Here is a 17,478-nt window from a genome sequence, read left to right as displayed (position 1 = left end):
CTCATCGACACATTGCTCCTGCACTTTGCCACAGATGTTCTGCTTCTTCGGAGACTATGCCTCACTGTTTTGGCATTGTCCGTGCTCTCGTGAGTTTTTTTATCTGCTTCGACAGCACTTGCAAGCGAGATTCCCATCTGTTTCATTTGGGAAGTTCTTATGGCTATTTGGGTTTCATCCATCCAGACCGGAGTTTCATCTTTTCTTCGTTTGGGTTCGCTACTGGGTACTATGGACTTTATGGACATATAGGAATTGTAAAGTCTTTGGTGATCCTACTTTCTCTCTGTTTGTCTTTTTTAAGCGTTCTCTGCAGCAATCTTTCTTTGATTGCTTGCAGACCTGCCGTTGCATAGATCATGACGTCTTTTTGGCATATATTGAAATTTTCAGTTGATGTAATTGTAGCACCTTGTTTTGAAGTTGCTACTCATATAGTATAATCAATCAAAGATTTCACCCAAAAAAAAAAGTGTGTGTGTGAGAGTGAGAGTGAGAGAGAGAGAGAGAGAGTTGATTAAAGTCTTCAAAAGACCGATGGGTCTATAAGACTATAAGAAAGCTTATACAACAAGCTGAAAGGGTGGAGCTTCCAAAACGAGCATCATCACCCATGCCATATGCTAAAGAAAAGTCGCATAGTCAGAGAATGTACTAGTACTACACAATACTAACATCAAAAAACATCTACATCATCATCACCATCATCATGTCAAATCAGATCCAACCCCAAGTCTGGTCCAGTGTATATAGAAGATACTGGGGGCCTCCTAGAGGTGAGGCCATGAGGACCCATTGTAGCTGTGGCTGTACTGAAAGTTTTTTAAGATCTTTGAAAGATTGAAGGGTCTATGAGAGTTTGAGTGTATGGACTTTCCATTCGGGGGATTTTCATGTAACCGGGAGGGAGGAGGAATCAAGATGTACAGGCTTTCTGTGAATCTATACAAAAGGAGCTGTGGTTTTTGCTGGGTCTCTCTCTCCCTCCTTCAACCTTGCTTCCGTGGATGTGGTAGTTGATCGTTAATCCCAATATTTTTCATTTTGCTACTAGGATACTGTGAAGCTGGCTGCATAGCAGCCAGCTGTCCATTCTGATTTGTCAAGCATCCCATGGATTACTTATCTATATTTTAAAGTTTTCTAATAGAAAGTTTTTTTCTCTGGGGTGTTGTTTTATTAAAAAAATAAAATAAAATAAGATTCATGTTTATCATCATAGAAACTCTAGATTCATCACTCTATCAACTAGAACTTTTGCTGGTTCACATGTCACTACATATTCATACGTCATACGATAGGATATTTCTATCTATTGGATTGTCAAATCACATGGATGGATCATGATATAATGGTTAACCTTTGCTGATTTTGACTTCTCCTCTTTCTCCCTAGGGGAAAAAAATAAAAAAGAGAGAAGAACTGAAAGGTAAGTCTCTTATGGCTCTATAAATGACTTTAGAGCCTTGTACGGTAAACAAGTTGAACCCAAGGACTGTTCCGTTTTGTCCAATTTGATCTGATAATTTTCCATTTATATGTGGGGTAAATTGAAGGAAAGCCCTATCTAGTTACTTGGCTACCAGTTGATAAGCAGATCTCATGTCCACCTTGAATAGAAGGGCAGGGGCAGCTGATATAGAAGGCTACATAGTTCAGCTGGCAGAGCTAGAAGTTCTCTCTTTTAGACTTACTTTTGACCATTGCCTTGAAACTGCAATCAATGCAAACAAGTATGTTAATTTTTGGTCGATATGAACACGTTTTAGTCAATAGCAAGACTCGGGGAACAGGCTGTTTGGATACAATTCAGCTCGAAACCTAAACATGGCATGTCACTGAGGGTACCTTCCTTTCTTTTTCTTTTGCTATCGCATGTGGGCTACATAATGAGAAAGAAAAAGAGAAAAAAAGAAGAGTTACAAATTGGCATTTTCACCATGGACTTGACAACTGGTTGAGTAACATTGAACCCAGAGTAACATTGAACAAGAAAAGACTTGAAATTTTAGAAAGCGCTTCGCAACTTTGACTGCTACTTTCTGATCCCTTGTTAAGCAGTAAGCCATCATAACTTTTTCCCAGTTGAGTCTGGATTGCTCTAAGCTGTTACCGCACTTTATCCTCTACAAGTTCCCTTTAATAACACAAATTTACATATATTTTCCAATCTCCAAGAGATCACTAGAATAATATATGAAAATAAAAGAGCTTCAGGATGTGTACTGCTTTGATTATGCAACAGAACATGAGATTTTTGAACCTAAGAATGTTCCATAGATGTCAGTAGCAGAATCCTGTTAGGAAAGATACCTGTTGAAAACGATATTTGTCCTCGTTCTGTGTCCGGATTTCTCTCTAGAACACATCACAAAATGACTATTACTGTGTTGTATTCGTAAGCAAGAAAACCCTTTGTGAACTACTTTTTACAGAAGTGATTATATTCCACAGTTATAGGACTTGACTTACGAATCATGAGCACATACTGCAGCAAAAATCCCAAGAAATAGATGGTCACTGAACTGCACACTTGGTCTAGCTGTTGATTTGGTCTCATAGGCCTTGTTGTCCTTCCACAGATGTTTAAAAATCTCTCTCTCTCTCTCTCTCTCTCTCTCTGTGGACTCTTCCTAGATGAACTAGAGAAATGTATGAGACAAAAGGGTGAACATGGCGTCCACATTGCAGGATATGCGGTTTTATTGCTATCTGTGCGGATGATGAGGTCCTTTTTGCCAAAAATGCAGCTGAGATTCAGAAGCACCTGAATAAACACAGGTATGATTGCAAATATTGACAAGACCAAGGTGATTGATCATTCGGAAGAAAGATAAGTCTGATTCTATTTTGTTTGATGGAAGCAAGCTAGAAGTGGTGAAATCTTACCAAGTATCTATGTAGAAAGAGGATACTTGGAGGCCTAAAGATTTGTTCAAATGCAGGAAATCAAATATCTGGAATTGAAATGTGTGGAAATTCCTTTTTCAAACTCTAGTGCAGCTGGCAATCTTGTATGGATGTCAAGCATGAGGCACAAATCTAGCAAAAGAAATGTGAAAAATAATAGAGAGAATTCAGAAAAGGTTCCTAATAGAAGAGCTAGGGGTAAGAGTGCAAAGTCCCTATCCCATGATTTTGGCAGAAACCAGAATGATACCTCTTGAGGGTGAAGCAAAATGTCTCTTAAATCTCCTATATGGTCAAACTGAAAAAAAATGGACAGCAATAGAATCCCTTACAAAGTGATGGAAGCCCACAACAGAAAAATTATGGTTCAAAGGGGCACATAATTGGCTGGAAAGGTGGGGTATTGCCAAGATTTACTTGAGAAGAAAGGGGCCATGAGGGAATTCGTGCAACAAAAAGTGGTGGAAACTTTGTGGAGAGGATGTAAGGGGAAAATGGAGTTTTACAAGAAAGAGATCAACCCCATGTTAACATACAATGACCAACAATACTTCAAGGACAATGTCTCCATGGACAAGAGACGTGCTATTTGCAGATTTAGAGTCAGCTTCCATGACCTAGAAACAGAGATCAATAGATGGACAAGGGGAGCCTCTGTAAAATTTGAGAGGACAGTTTGATTGAGGACGACATCACTTTATATGGAACTGTTAGGGATGCAGCAAATCAGACCAGCACAGGATATGCAAACGGTGGTACCACAAGATCTTATGACCTTTCTCTCCCTTCCAACATGACTGGTTGGAGCTATATTGAGCCACATGGCAATGGATAGGTTTCACATCATCACATTACCTGAAACTTGACGTTCCACAGTTCAGTGCGCAGACTTCAGAGTGTTCAAAGGCATTGACTGACTGATCAGTGGGCAAATTGCACATGATTTGATTTCACACACACATGCCATCATTGTAAAGCCTATTTGGCTATTTTCCGGCATTGTGCACATCGTTTCAAGCCTTGTAAAGCTTCTTGGCTATTACCGGCATCATTTGCCACAAGCCTTATAATAGATTGGATTATATATTGCAATTCTATCTTCACCGATAGTTCAGATTTCACTTGATACAGTCAGTGTTTTGCAGTCGATTCAGAAAGTGATTTCACAGACACTTTTGAGTACATTTCTTGCACCATGTCCACGACTAGCAACCTCAATTTGGAGGCATCTACTAAGTTAGACAACTCTAATTACGACACATGAAAATACCAAATGGAAACCATTCTTGTACTTCAAGACAAATGGGAGTATGTCGATGGGTCTACACCTAGACCATTGCACGATCCAGCCACCAGTAGCTCTACTCCACCTGTTGCCGCAGCACCAGCAACAAGATCTACAATGGGATCTACAGCTACACCAACAATGTCCACACCTGTAGCAGATCTTGCCATTGCCCCTCCCTCCCTACCCTCTGCTCCCCCTACCCGCCCCTCCCTCCCTACCCCCGTTTCCCCTTCCTTGCCTCTCCCTACCCCTCGGCTGCCCCTTCCTCCTTACCCTCGGCTGCTCCTACTCCCGCTCCCTCCCTACCCCGATTCCCTTCCTTTGCCCTGCCACTTCCCCCCACCTCTCCCTCCCTTCCTCCGCCCCTTCCTCATCCCCTCCCCCGGCTTCAACTCCTCCCTCCTCCACTCCCACTCGCCTCCTTTCCTACCCTGCCCCTCCCTTGCCTGCCCCCCCTCCACCCTCTTCAGCACCCTCTTCATCCCCCTCTAAGAAAAAGAGAGAGATTCTCTCTTCCCGGTAGCAAGTTTTTGGATGGACTCAGCTTCTTCGTGTTTGCGTCGGCCCTTCCACCTTGATTGACGAATAGGCTCCCATTTAGCCAATCCTCGACCGCTTCCACCGGCCGCAAGAACGGTTATCTTTTCAAAAGACGTGCTTCAATAGCTCAAGACTGATTTAGAGCATGAGTACGCTACCTCACTCTTTGCTCGCATCCACGGTTCCCACCCTTCAAGGCTACAGAGGCTAGGGATTGGATGCTTTCGGCTTTACTTGGAGATCTCATAGGGCACCTCACTGATGTTCGTCTGCTTGGACGAGGGTTCTTCCAGGTGGTTTTTGATTCTCTAGAGTCAGCAAGTTCAGTACTCAGGGCTAGTCCTTTGGCATTGAGCTCCAGGAGGATCTTTTTGACACCCTTCACTTTGGGTTTCGATCCGGTAGAGGAAGATAGCAGGGTTACCTCACTTTTCATCAGATTCCCCGGCCTGCCTTAGGTTTACCATCGACTCTTACCATCCATAGGAGCCACTTTTGGGTTGGTCACAGAGATCCCCCCCTCCCTGGCATGCCCTCTTCAACGGCAGAGGCTGTTAGATTGGATGGGGTGCCGCGAGTTAGGTCATCGTCTTCAGCTTAAAGGAAGAAAAGCTAGGTGGGCTGAAATAATGCAAGAGAGTAATATCAAAGGGAAAGTTTAATGTGGTAGCAAACTCCATAAGCCAAATGCCAATTGTTAATGAATTGAGTTTTACTCAATTCTAGAATGATTTGCTAAAAGTCCTTGAAAGGAAAATGTGAGTTTGATCCTCACGTTTTTGAAATATGAAAAGCAATAATGAGGGATCCAAGTAATCGAGGAGCTTTCATTGAGGAGTCACATGAAAATGGTGGCACACCATAGGTTGGTGATAAAGGACTCAAGTGAAAAAAGTATACCATTGAAGATGGCTACCTGCTCTACACAGGTAGAGTATGTGTCCCAGATAATAGTGACATTAGGTGCCAAATTCTTTTTAAGTGTCATGATAGTCCGAGTGTTGCACACTCAGGAATTCAGAAGACGTATGCGCTTCTGAAGAGGCAATTTTTTGGGGCCTGGCATATCTAAGGACATCCAAGATTATGTATTGAAGTGACAAAAATGCCAGGTCAATAAGGCGGAACGCCTTAAGGTAGGAGGTCTCCTACACCCATTGGAGATTCCATCTGGCAAATGGGAAAGTATCTCCATGCTGCCCTCAACAAAAAGCGATGTGTCATCCATGAACTCTAAGTCCAAAAGTTCCTCTTCATCCCCGTAAGGCCTCCTGCCTGGGAGTATAAAAAATAGCTCAGAGCCTCTTCTACAAAGAGGAAGAGGAAGTGAGCGAGGGGACAACCCTATTGAATTGAACGAGAAAGAGCAAAGGCCTCTACCGTGTGACCATCGTGTGACCATCTATGAGCATCTGGCTGGTACTCCCTGCATACATACCTCATACCTCTCGGATCCATCTGCGTGGTACCCTCTAAGAAAAGACCACTCCACCCTATCGTAGGCCTTCTCAAAATCCAAAGAAGGATTGCGATAGGCTGAGACTGCTCACGGGTCCAATCTACTACCTCCCAAAATTAGGATACTGCATTCGTGAACAATCTTTCTATGTGTCATGGATGATGTCTGTGCTTGGGGCCATAACCGAAAAATCAAGACCTTGGCTAAGACCTTGTAAGCGGTGTCCAACAAAGTGATCGATCTCCACTAACAGACGTTGGAGGACAATAACAGACGTTGGACCTGTCCTCCCCCTTCGGAATCAAACAATAACCTTGGCTAAGGGACTGAGGAAGGGAACTTGAGTCGAAGATCTCCTTAAAAGCCATCCGAAGGGGGAACACGGATGTGCTTCCATAAACACCTAGAGAAGGACAGTATCAATCCATCCTCCCCTGGGCACTTTTGGTGCGATAGGGCCTTGAGGGCCTCATTTGTGAATGGCACCTCCAATTGACTACCGATACTCTGAGAGACACTTTGACTGGATCCTTCTCTCTAAGGAAGCCATATCCCATCTCATTCCTCTCTTGCACCTTGCAAAGAGCTCCACCGGCGAAGGGCCTAGGATTGAACTCCTCGTTGCTCCTCTAGATCGCGTCTACCACCCATGCGACCATCCGCACTCACGATGGCTCTTTGACTCCTGTCAGATCTCAACCATGGCCTGTTGTACCTCCTCCTCCTGGAGTAGAGCATCAGGAATGCAAACCTCTTTCTAGGGGAATCCACGACGAGGCTGCTCTAAGTAAAGCACAAAAGGGGAGTGACTATGCCTACCAAAATACCCATGGCTCCCCCTCTATGCATCGCCTAGCAAATCCGACATAGAACCTTTCAGGGCACTCAAGAAGACCATCCTGCCTCCGCTAGCCAAAAGAGAAATGAAGCCCATTAGGAAGTCTGGAGAACTCCTCTCTCCACGGATCCTGACCATTGATCGTGAAGATGAACTTCTCCCACATACTCCTCTCTGCTGCAGGTGCCTCTGAGAAAGAAGCTCCACTGCTTGTCCTCCTCAAACTCTAGGTTGTTGAAGTCCCCTCCAACAACCCAAGAGTCAACATCTAGCAACCCAAGAGTCTGGAGAGTCAACGTCTGCGAGGCTCTGTGTTAATCACCTACAAAAGGCAAGACGGTGTACACATTCAAGATCCTCATTCTGGACTCACCCAACTAAAGACCCATCCAAACTGTCTGTCCTGCGATAAGCTCGCCCTAATCAAACACATCTAGAGCCAGTGCCTGAGAGAGAGAAATGCAAACCCCTGTACTCTTGCCTATTTGGGGGACCAAATCTTTGGGCCTCTCCCTAAAAGCAAGCAATGCTGGCGACGTATATCCAATGCTGAGAACATATGCTTCTCAATCAATAGAAAATCCACATTCCGTACTACCACAGGCTTGGGAGACCCTCATCCTCCCTACACAGGAAGGGGGTCTCGATATTATTGATCCAAATTTACAGTGCAGAGCTTTACTATGCAAGATGGTGATGCGGGGACTTATGCCAGGGCAAGAACTGTGCAAGGCCTTTCTTATTAGCAACATACAGAGGTGCACACCTTCTTCAGGAGGAGACTGGATGAGCAATATTAGGTGGATCTTCACCACAACACACCTCAGATCACCTTCGTCCCCTCTCATGGTTGCCATTTTGAAAGCATGGGCCAGTTTCAGGAGCACTCTTCGGAGGATTCCTCCTTCCTCTCATGAAGAGATTGATAGGCAACCCATCATGTGGAATGACAGTATTTTAGATGATCATGGCAGACCACTTGGTGCCTCACTCTGCATCATCTTTAGGGTCTTGGAAAGCTTTCCGCAGGCTTCCAGAGGAGACCAAGTCTCAGTTGACAGGAGTGCAGGGAGGATCTTGCAGATTCAGGCAGCCCTTCCAGAGGAGTGGGTAGATACAGATGATATGCCACTCACTTGCTCCACTTAGACACGTACTTTTACAAGAGGCGGTGTTCCGCTTCAGGTTTTGGCCTTTCGAGATGCACAGAGGATGCTTTAGTTTTTACTGTGCAGGATGGTGGCAGATTGCTCAGATCCACAGAGGACATCTTGCTTGAGTCCGCTTTCAACCTATTAGGGTTGTAGGTCTTTAGGTACAGGGATCAGATTCAGAGTGATTCCTTGACCTAGCCCCGGCTACTCTCCACCGGGTCTTGGAGGCTTTGGCTCTACAGGGGAGTTCCCATTAGGTATTTGCAGTGGGACCCTGGAGAGTGGGAGTGGATTGACGCAGGGCATCGAGAGAAGAGCATCCCCTTCTTTCGTTACACGGTCAGTAATGCCAGGAGATTTCAGCTCAGTAGTAGAGGTTGGAGACCTTCCAGAGTTCCTCATTGGGAGACATTTGATATCACTGCGAATCTGTAGAGGTACTTATGGAGGAGACTCTAGAAATCCCATAGGAATAGAAAGATCACTCTCTTCTTTTGGCTTTCTATCCATGGTGGGATTGCACTGAACCTTTGGAGATCCAGGTTCGGAGCCGACTCTACTTGCCCTCGTTGCCTCTCTGCTTCGGAGACTATTCAGCATTGTTTATGGGATTGCAGACAGGTGAGGATGATTTGGATGGGGGTAGCCAGGATTTTCAGTCACTTTGCCCACTCCCCATTCTTTATGACATGGGGCTCAGTGGCTTGGCTTTCTCTTACAGGGCCTCAGGTATTCTATGAGAGACTTGACTCCTCTCGGGCCATTTTGGTTCGACGTCATCGGATTGAGTCCTGTTCGTTGGATGTGGTACCACACCTTCCTTTTACAGATGTACATGCCTCTGTGGATACTTCTTGGGGGATTTTAGCAAGCATAGCATCCTGGCATATCTGAAGAGCCAGATGCACAGAGGCTATGGAGGGTACTCAAGTTCATCCCTCGCACACTTTGGCTAGTATCTGGACAGTATCTGGACAGACACCATACATACTTTGATGGCCGTATGGATGAGTATACAAGGAGACTCCCGTGCAGCCTCAGCTAGGAGGGCTTCTTTCTTCAGGGAATGGAAGGATTCTCCTTTCTTCTCTGGGACTCCTACAGGGTTGAGGTGGCACTTTCAGCCTCAGCCTTGGTTGTTTTCCACCTCACTTTGAGGGGGTTTTATTTATCCTCATGATTTCATAATGTTGTATTTCTGCTCAGAGCTTGCTCTAGCGAGTTTCTTTCTTACTTAATAGAAGTCTCTCTTTTCCAAAATAAAAATAAAAATCCTTTGCAACTCTTGGCGAAGTATCAGCTGCTGCTGCTAGCTACTTCCATGCATGATCATCGAACCTGTGCATGTTCCAACTAACCATGGTCTAGCTCATGGGGAGGAGGAGAGAGTGGAGAACAAGGCTCTCCTGTGCGTGGGAGCCGGCATGACAATCAGGGATTTCTGTGGCTTCGTAGAGGGTTTGAAGGGGGAATAATCCTCATCCGTGCAATGGCACATTAGAGACATGATGGGCTCAATGCCTACCTTCTGGGCCCATTGCATCATGTAGGGAACATCTGTCCCAAGCCCGCTAGCACGCTGCAGTAATGACCAATGTGTAGCTTGAGAAAGATGAACCTCCGGCCCCACTTGTAGCACAGCTATACTGCTAGGCCTAGTCTACGTCTTTATAATGTGAGAGCCCCAACTAGTATAGACGTGTCCCCATGAGTGATCCGCAACTCTCTACCTAGTGTCCCAGTCAGTCCATCATATGGAACATATGATTCCTTATCATACAATCAATAGTACCGGAGTCCACTTCTCTCCCGTTTTTAGCAGCGAAGTTGAAGCCCCAAAAGGGGTGGATGGAGGAGCCAATCATCCCAATGGAACCTCCTTTTTGGAGTGCAAGATCACTACCATCACCTCCCAGGCATGGGGGTAGTCATTAGGACCATCAAGGTAATTCCAAGGACCGAGCTTGCAAAACTCACTCGAGAGGGGATGTCTTGGATGTGGCTGCGGACCAAGAAGCTAGGAAGGCAAGCCATCTGCATCCACCTACTCAGTGAAAAATGTGTCTTATGCTGCCGAAAGAGGACTGGCTCTAATTGTGAAGGAGAAGCCTAAGATGGAGAGCAGGAAGTCTCCACCTTGCTTTGCCCACAAACTTAGGCGTTTTAGCACATTGAGACTTTGGAAGGGGAGGCAAGAAACTGAAGAAAGCGGTACCGCTACAGTGCGGCGGGGAGGGGGGGGAAGTGGTGAGGGTGATTGCAAACGGATCGGGCATGGGAGTGGAGGAAGGTGGAGGGTGATGGGGGGCGGAGAGGGATCAGGAGGTATGGATAGGAAAGCTCGGGACAGACGGAGCAATGGTCTCCCCTGGGGCTTGCCGTGGTGCAGCAACCTAAGAACTCCAAGCCTGTCTCTAATGGGTCCGCTAGGAAGTTGAAGAAAACCTTGCTCTCAGGAGTCTAGAGACGTCCCAAGGGAGATCAATCTAGCCTCTCCCTCTCAAGTAGGGATGCTGCTATCCGTTCTCTTGCCACTCTGAGGCGGGGATGCCGGTACTTGCTCTGAGGCAAGGATGCTGCCGCACGTTGTCCGAGTCTAGTGCATTGGCTACGGTTCTTCGCAGCCTTCTTGCTAGGCTTCTTTCTGTCCACTCTAGTCCATGCCTCCGTGGAGGTCTCCACCTAGAGGGCCTAAGACTCCTACTATGGCCTGGGAAGATGTTGAGCTTTGTCTATCCGAGTCTCCCTCAGCTACTCCTGTCTAGCTTGAGGAGGGGGAGCCCGTCCCTACCCCCTAGGGGCAAGCCCGTGCCAAGTCACACATTTGCCTACAGTGGAGACACTCTCCTCCATCAAGGGTCTCAAGATAAATATCCTTAGGTAAGGACTCTGTACTCTCTACAATCATCCTGAGTCGTGAAACCCCATCATCCGCCAAAACCGAGGCTGTTGAAGTGAGCGGGGACTTTATCGTGTTGCCAAAAGCGCCTCTGATATGGAAGAGTATCTCCAAGAAAGATATGCAAGAGCTTGAGAGCAAGTGCAGCCAAACTTACAAACACCAACCCCCCAGGAGCTAGATCCGCTATCACAATGATTCACAATAGGTCTCACCACCTTGGAGCTTGGGAGAGCAGGCACAAGAGGCCTGTCTATGCACCCTCTGTGACATGAAGAGGTCCAACTAGGAACACATAGTTCTCTTTTGCTCAGCCTATAGACTCATCAAACAGAAATTCCACCCTGTTCTAGAAATGTTTTTTAACTTAAATAATATACTTGGCAACAAAAATTACTTAACAGCTACATGCACTTAATGTGCACAATTGCTTGACCGCAGATAATGCCTTGTCTCTACGAATTGGGGGACTCCTGCCAGATGGAATCTGGATAGTATAATGCAGAGGGATACACAGAAGATATGTTCGATAGCCTTATAGAAAACTCTAAATCCCAGCATTCAAACCAGTTTCTCTGACTCTATCCCTTCGTCCATTTGATGCATTTGACAAATGAATTGAAAATTATATATATTGCCCATTTATCTCATAGCTTCACAAATTTCCTCGGATTCCATGAGTAGGCATAGCATGACAAAATAGGAAGCCTTCCCCAAAAAATACATTACATGCCTAGGGGGGACAACTTTTGGGGGCTTCCATGAAATCTGGAAGAGAGATATCAATAGCTTACATTCCCAAAATGAACATGCAATCAACGGACTGAAAAAGATCATGCAGATTAAATGCTGTAGTTCTCGACTTGCTAACCTCAAGCTCACGAATGATTGCCGCAGTGCGCCAACCAGCCCTTGCAGGTCCTCTCAAGTCACTATATAAGTGATCACCAAAGTACAAGACCTACATAGGAAACTAGATATAAAACCCAGGCAAGAAACCCGCAAGGGTTGAACAAACAAAATAATCATCACTTTCTGTTAAATATCCAAATACAATAAGTCGATTACAGTACAGGCAAAAGGCCACAAATTACAGTAGCATGAAAACACAAAACAGAGCATTAAACAACCACCTCAGGCCCCTTCCACTTTGTGATTTCAATGAAATGCTTGAGACATCCATGGTAGTACACGGAATGGTTTCGAAAAGCTTCAACCCTTCTGAATGCCAGTGTATCTTTCTGAGAATTGTAATACCTGTCATATGCCATGAAAAAGACAGAACAATCTATGAAAACAGAGTCTGAACATGAGCAAGCAATAAAGTTTGTCATATAGATCTTTCTAATCACAACGCTGAGCAGAATCCCAATCCAAGTAGAGCTATTCACATTCGAGCACAAATTTATTCCAACGACAATTAGCTATCAGTAGCTTTACAAGTTCTCAAATATCCAGTCTTCTCATTCTGAAACTTGATGAGTTTTAAAATATAGGCAATTGATTTTAAGAGAGAAGGCAAGAAAACAGCATAGCAAATAAACCTTACCCATGTAGAACTTGATACAGTAGAATAGCCTTAAAAAATTTGTTGAAAGTCCAGCAAGACATTAGAAACACATGGGCTCAAGAAGAAAATATGAAATACCTCCCATGATATTGAGCAAGCAAACAAGCAATCCATCCACCATATGTCAACAAGAGAAACAATATAGTTCTAATATTCTAAAGCTTGACAAGGTTTCCCATTACATTGGCATCAGTAACTTTCAAGATTGCTAGATCCTTATGACTAATCCTCCTCAAGAAAACTCCAAAACTTGTGGCATCTGTATACGGCTCATATAATTGTGGTAACTTGCAAATGAGACACTTTCTATTAATCCAGTCCAGTTGATTCTATATAAAAAATAATGAAGTCATTTAATTAGACATGATGACTGCTTCAAACCTGAAAGGTCGCTCTGATGTGTAAAAGTTTGGCTTGTCAGCAAGTGCTATAACAACATCAAAAAGCTCCCGCCAAGAGTCCCCGGACAATCCATGCTCCTATTCAATCCTCAACATTAGTCATAACCATCAACATTCATTCTACCCCTTCTGTTTGTGTTACTTGTGTTCACCAACCGATGAGATACTAACAAAATCCATCAATGTAGCTTGATGAAAAATAAAGTATCTAATATTTTGTTATTAAAAACAAATAAAATCATAATGGAAATTGCATAACCTTCCCAATGGCCAATCTTGTTTTGCATACAAATAACGACATAGGGAAGAAGATGATAAAAAGTGCCAAAGGCACCATTGGAGGTTCATGGACAAGTAATTGACATCTGCTGTGTTATGTTTGCAACATGCCAAACGAGATTGACCAAAGGCATTCTTGTATCTTTATTCTTCTTCTAGGCCTAGTTCTAGTCTCGAGGCTTTAAAGTGTTGAACAGCATAACAACCTTAACATTTCATCAAAGGGTTTTATAATGTGTCCTTACTTTAAAATGTGAACCATAGAGTTACTGATTCCAATTCTTAATTGCATGGATGAAGAATAGAGAGCCTATTGCTGCTTCGTAAGTCCTTAGAATCTGTATCACGAGCTCGCCTCTTGACACAACTTAGAGCCTCGGATATAGCACATGAAGTTTTATGGGCACTCATGCTTTATATCAGAGGCATAGTGCCCACCACACAGGGGCTGTTAAAGGAGGTTGGAGTGAAGCAAGGGTGCCCCTCTCCCCTACCCTCTTCGCCCTTTACATTGACAAGTTGGCCTCTTTTGTGCACACACTATGAGGTCAAGGTCCAAGGAGCAGGTCTGGCACAGTCCGTCATACACACCCCCTATAATATGTGTACTATTGATCTCAAACACCGTAGAGGGACTACAGATGCATTTGACAGCTTTGCAAGCATTTTGTGAGAGCAGAGTCAACCTGGTGTAACCATCGTGATCTTCAACACTATTGAAGTTCAACTTCCGCAAGAGGTTTTCACAATTGCAGAGGAGCTGCTTAAGATAGTTAGATCCTATGTGTACTTGGGATGCATTTTCATAGGCTCCAAGTTTACAACTTTACCGTCTGCTTCATTGTGGAGATTAAAAAGGCAGTGCTTTCACACATTTCTAGCATGTTGTTATGCTCTAGCCGAGATAGCATGACCTCGGATAGATCGGTGGGCATTTTCTCTTAGATGACCAACTTTTGTAATAGTTAATGTGCGTAATTAAAATGGTCAAGAGAAGTAACTGCCAAGGTCCTAGGTGAGGGCGGAATGGCATTGACTAGATAGTTCTGAGTGCTAAGGCCTAGGTGCACCTAAATGTGCAATAATGCCAAGGGGCAAGTGGGTTTTAATGTGCCCCAAGAGAGGGGTAAAAAGGTGCACCAAGTGGAGAGGCCAAAATGCTGACATTTGGCAAGGAGAACTATCTAGGGAATTGAGGGTCTCATGGATAAGTATGAAGGAAAATAACGAAGAAAATGTACGTAATATGACGAATCTACTATCCCTGAGAATTGGCTGGGAGGAACAACTGAAAAGCCATCGCCCGTGACTATTTTCAACGACGAAGGAGAGAATTAGAAGAATGAAAGCACTAGGATAGACGAAGTTTGTTGACATTTTGGTATCAGAGCGAGGTCAGAGCGCAGTTTTTGAAGGATATAGATCACGTTTTGTACTGGATGATGGGCGGCAGACTGGAGCGATGGAAAAGAATCAGGCGCAACTTCTAGAATAGGCGTAATTTTGACGAATCTCAGTTTGTATATTCGATTCTGATTCTGCAAGTAAATCAGCGTGGAATCTGATCTACTTCGAGGTCTCAGCCTGTCCTGGCAAAATTGGAATCTTGAAATCGATATCTGACAATTCCTGATCGACAGTTTGGAATTCAGCGCTGAAAACTGTTCCAGATTTGGACCTGTTTAGATTCCTTTGTACTTGAAATTGGGCTTGTTGCAGAACAGTGCATTCAGGAATCAGATTCTGAGATTAGAGTGAAACCTCGGAACTGACGAAAGCAGGGGTGAAAATTTCGAGTCTTGAAGTTGCATTCGGTGCATTAAATTCGCTGCAGATCGACTATTCAGAATCAGTTCCTGATACTTGGACTTGGACGAGTTTTTGAGAAGAAGAAAGCCCAGGGAGCATCTTTTTCCTTTCGTTTGAGTTTCTAGTTTTTCGATTTCCACTCTGTTATTGCGTACGGCAGAGAGAAATTCGAAAAGTTGTATATATATTACTTTGGAGTTTGGCGTGTTGAGGAAAAAAAAAAGGAAAAAAACAGAAAAGGGAGAGAGTATATATTTTCGAAAAAGAAAAAAAGAAAAAAAGAGAGATATACATTTTATTTTTTCTTTCAAGAAAAAAATGGATACCGAGGGACAAGATTCCAGGATGAATCCCTGAAGAATCTAGGATTCAATCCACACAACAGATGTCACATCATGCAGTACCTACTTTGATTGGTAGGATTTCGATATTAGAAGATGCTTTACAGTAGATTATGAACCAGCAGCTTCAAGTGAATGCTGGTCAAAATGAGATCAGGGAGATGGTGCAAGCCTTGTCGGCTAGACCGTCTAGGATTGATAAGGGCAAAGCTCCAGCAGAGCCAGAGCCCAGTATACATTCCTTAGAGCGCGCAAGGGTCAAAGTGCCCAATATCGCTAATTATAGACCGGAGAAGTACGCTGGTCGGATGACCGAGCGCAGCTCTGATGTGATCGAGGTTTGGTTACACAAGTGGGAAGAAGCCTTCGCCATTTGTGAGATTAGATCCAATCTAAAGAAAATCCGCGAGGCCACACACTTGTTTATTGAGGCAGCAGACAGATGGTGGATAAAGCAACAGAAGGATCAAGTTGCTCCAACCACCTGGGAAGGGTTTAAAGCTGAATTCAAGAAACACTTTCTTCCACCTGATGAAGAATCCCGAGCTTGGGACGCTTATAGAAATCTTCGTCAGAGGAGTCTGTCAGTGGCAGAGTACACTGACAAATTCAGAGAATGTGTCATGAAAATAACAGACCCTCTCCCTATGTCGGTTTAGTTAAAGGACTATATCTATGGACTGAACGACAAGATCAAAATGGAAGTTAGGGCTAAATATGTGACTACACTAGATGAATCTATAGCAGTAGCCCTGAACTATGAGGATGCCAAAGGCAGATCTGGTGGATTTGTGCAGGCAGGGACTCAGTATGAGCACCCGAGAAAAGGGGGATTTCAGAGGAAATGGGTTTCAAAGACAAGTGTCTCGCAGCCAAGTGGCCAAACCAAGCAGGTGAAGCCGGTTGAGGGACCAGTAAAAACAAGTACCACCGTTGGGGTGAAAAGGAAAATAACTCCAATGGCAGCCCGGGCTTGGTCAAAGTCCTCGTTGACCCCTGAACAAAAAGAGAAAGCTAGAAAAGAAGGATTGTGCTTTGGCTGCCTTCAGCGACATCAGTGGAAGGATTGTCCACTGAATAAAGACCGTCGCACGGCTAATATGATAATATCTGAATGCGACATAGAAATGCAGGAGAGTCCCAGTGCGGAACATATGCACATGCAACTGGCGGGACCTTCTCAGAGGTTAATACCTTGTTTGTTATGTGTATCTGTTGCTAAGTTAGTGACGAGTGCACCTGATAACATCCTATCTAAGCCCGCAGCAACGGGGTATACGGCCTTTAATGATACGGAGTTAATTAAAATGAAAGGGCAAGTGGCCAGTCATGATGTCATTGTGTTGTTTGACTCGGTGTCAACTCACAATGTGATTAACTCCAAGCTCGTGAAGAGGCTGAAATTAAAGACAAGTCCATCTGACTATGCGTATACAGTCAGGATGGCCGATGGAAGTTCAACTGAAGTATGGGACCAAAGGGTTACCCAGTTGGAGCTTCGGATTCAGGACTATGCTGAGAAGCTTGATTTTGAAATGACCAAGCTTGCTCATGCAGATATAGCCCTGGGAATGGCGTGGCATTCTAGGAAGAATCCAGCCATTGATTGGAAAAAGCACGTATATCGATTCAAGATGAATGATGTGCTTTATGTCTTACGAGGTGAAAAAGATATACCTTAGGGACCGTTGGTTTCTGTGATGGAAATCAGAAAGGCTCAAGTCGAGTTTTTATTCCTTTGCACAGCATCGGTAGAGCCGGTGGATGATTCTTCGGCTAGCACTGATGTCACACACAGTGGTGAGATGGCCAAGCTGGCTAATCTTATAACAGAGGAGTTCTCTGAATGTTTTAGGGATGAACTACCTTATGGGTTACCTCCAGAGCGGAAAGTTCAACATAAGATTGAACTGATCCCGGGGGCAGAACCTGTAAATAGACCTCGCTATAGAATGAGTTTGGCTGAAGAGGCGGAGGTGCGTAGACAACG

General features: G+C 44.4%; 1 protein-coding gene across 1 annotated transcript in view; it reads right to left on the bottom strand.

Moving 5' to 3' along the window:
• Positions 1 to 17,478, bottom strand: part of LOC147890181 (HAD-superfamily hydrolase, subfamily IG, 5'-nucleotidase) — a 125,829-nt gene that overhangs the window by 21,362 nt on the left and 86,989 nt on the right. Inside the window, exons 9-12 of the mRNA XM_087390684.1 lie at positions 13,040 to 13,137; positions 12,222 to 12,345; positions 11,960 to 12,049; positions 2,314 to 2,358 (exon numbers count right to left, since the gene is read on the bottom strand). Coding sequence (XP_087246810.1) covers positions 2,314 to 2,358; positions 11,960 to 12,049; positions 12,222 to 12,345; positions 13,040 to 13,137 — 357 coding nt within the window. The remainder of the gene's footprint in view (positions 1 to 2,313; positions 2,359 to 11,959; positions 12,050 to 12,221; positions 12,346 to 13,039; positions 13,138 to 17,478) is intronic.

The sequence above is a fragment of the Dipteris shenzhenensis genome, chromosome 19 (assembly GCF_047967505.1).
Source record: "Dipteris shenzhenensis isolate YYH24624 ecotype China chromosome 19, Dip_SZ_1.0, whole genome shotgun sequence".
Lineage (NCBI taxonomy): Eukaryota > Viridiplantae > Streptophyta > Polypodiopsida > Gleicheniales > Dipteridaceae > Dipteris > Dipteris shenzhenensis.
The sequence above is the reverse complement of the archived record's forward strand: the minus strand, read 5'-3'. Positions and strand labels throughout refer to the sequence as shown.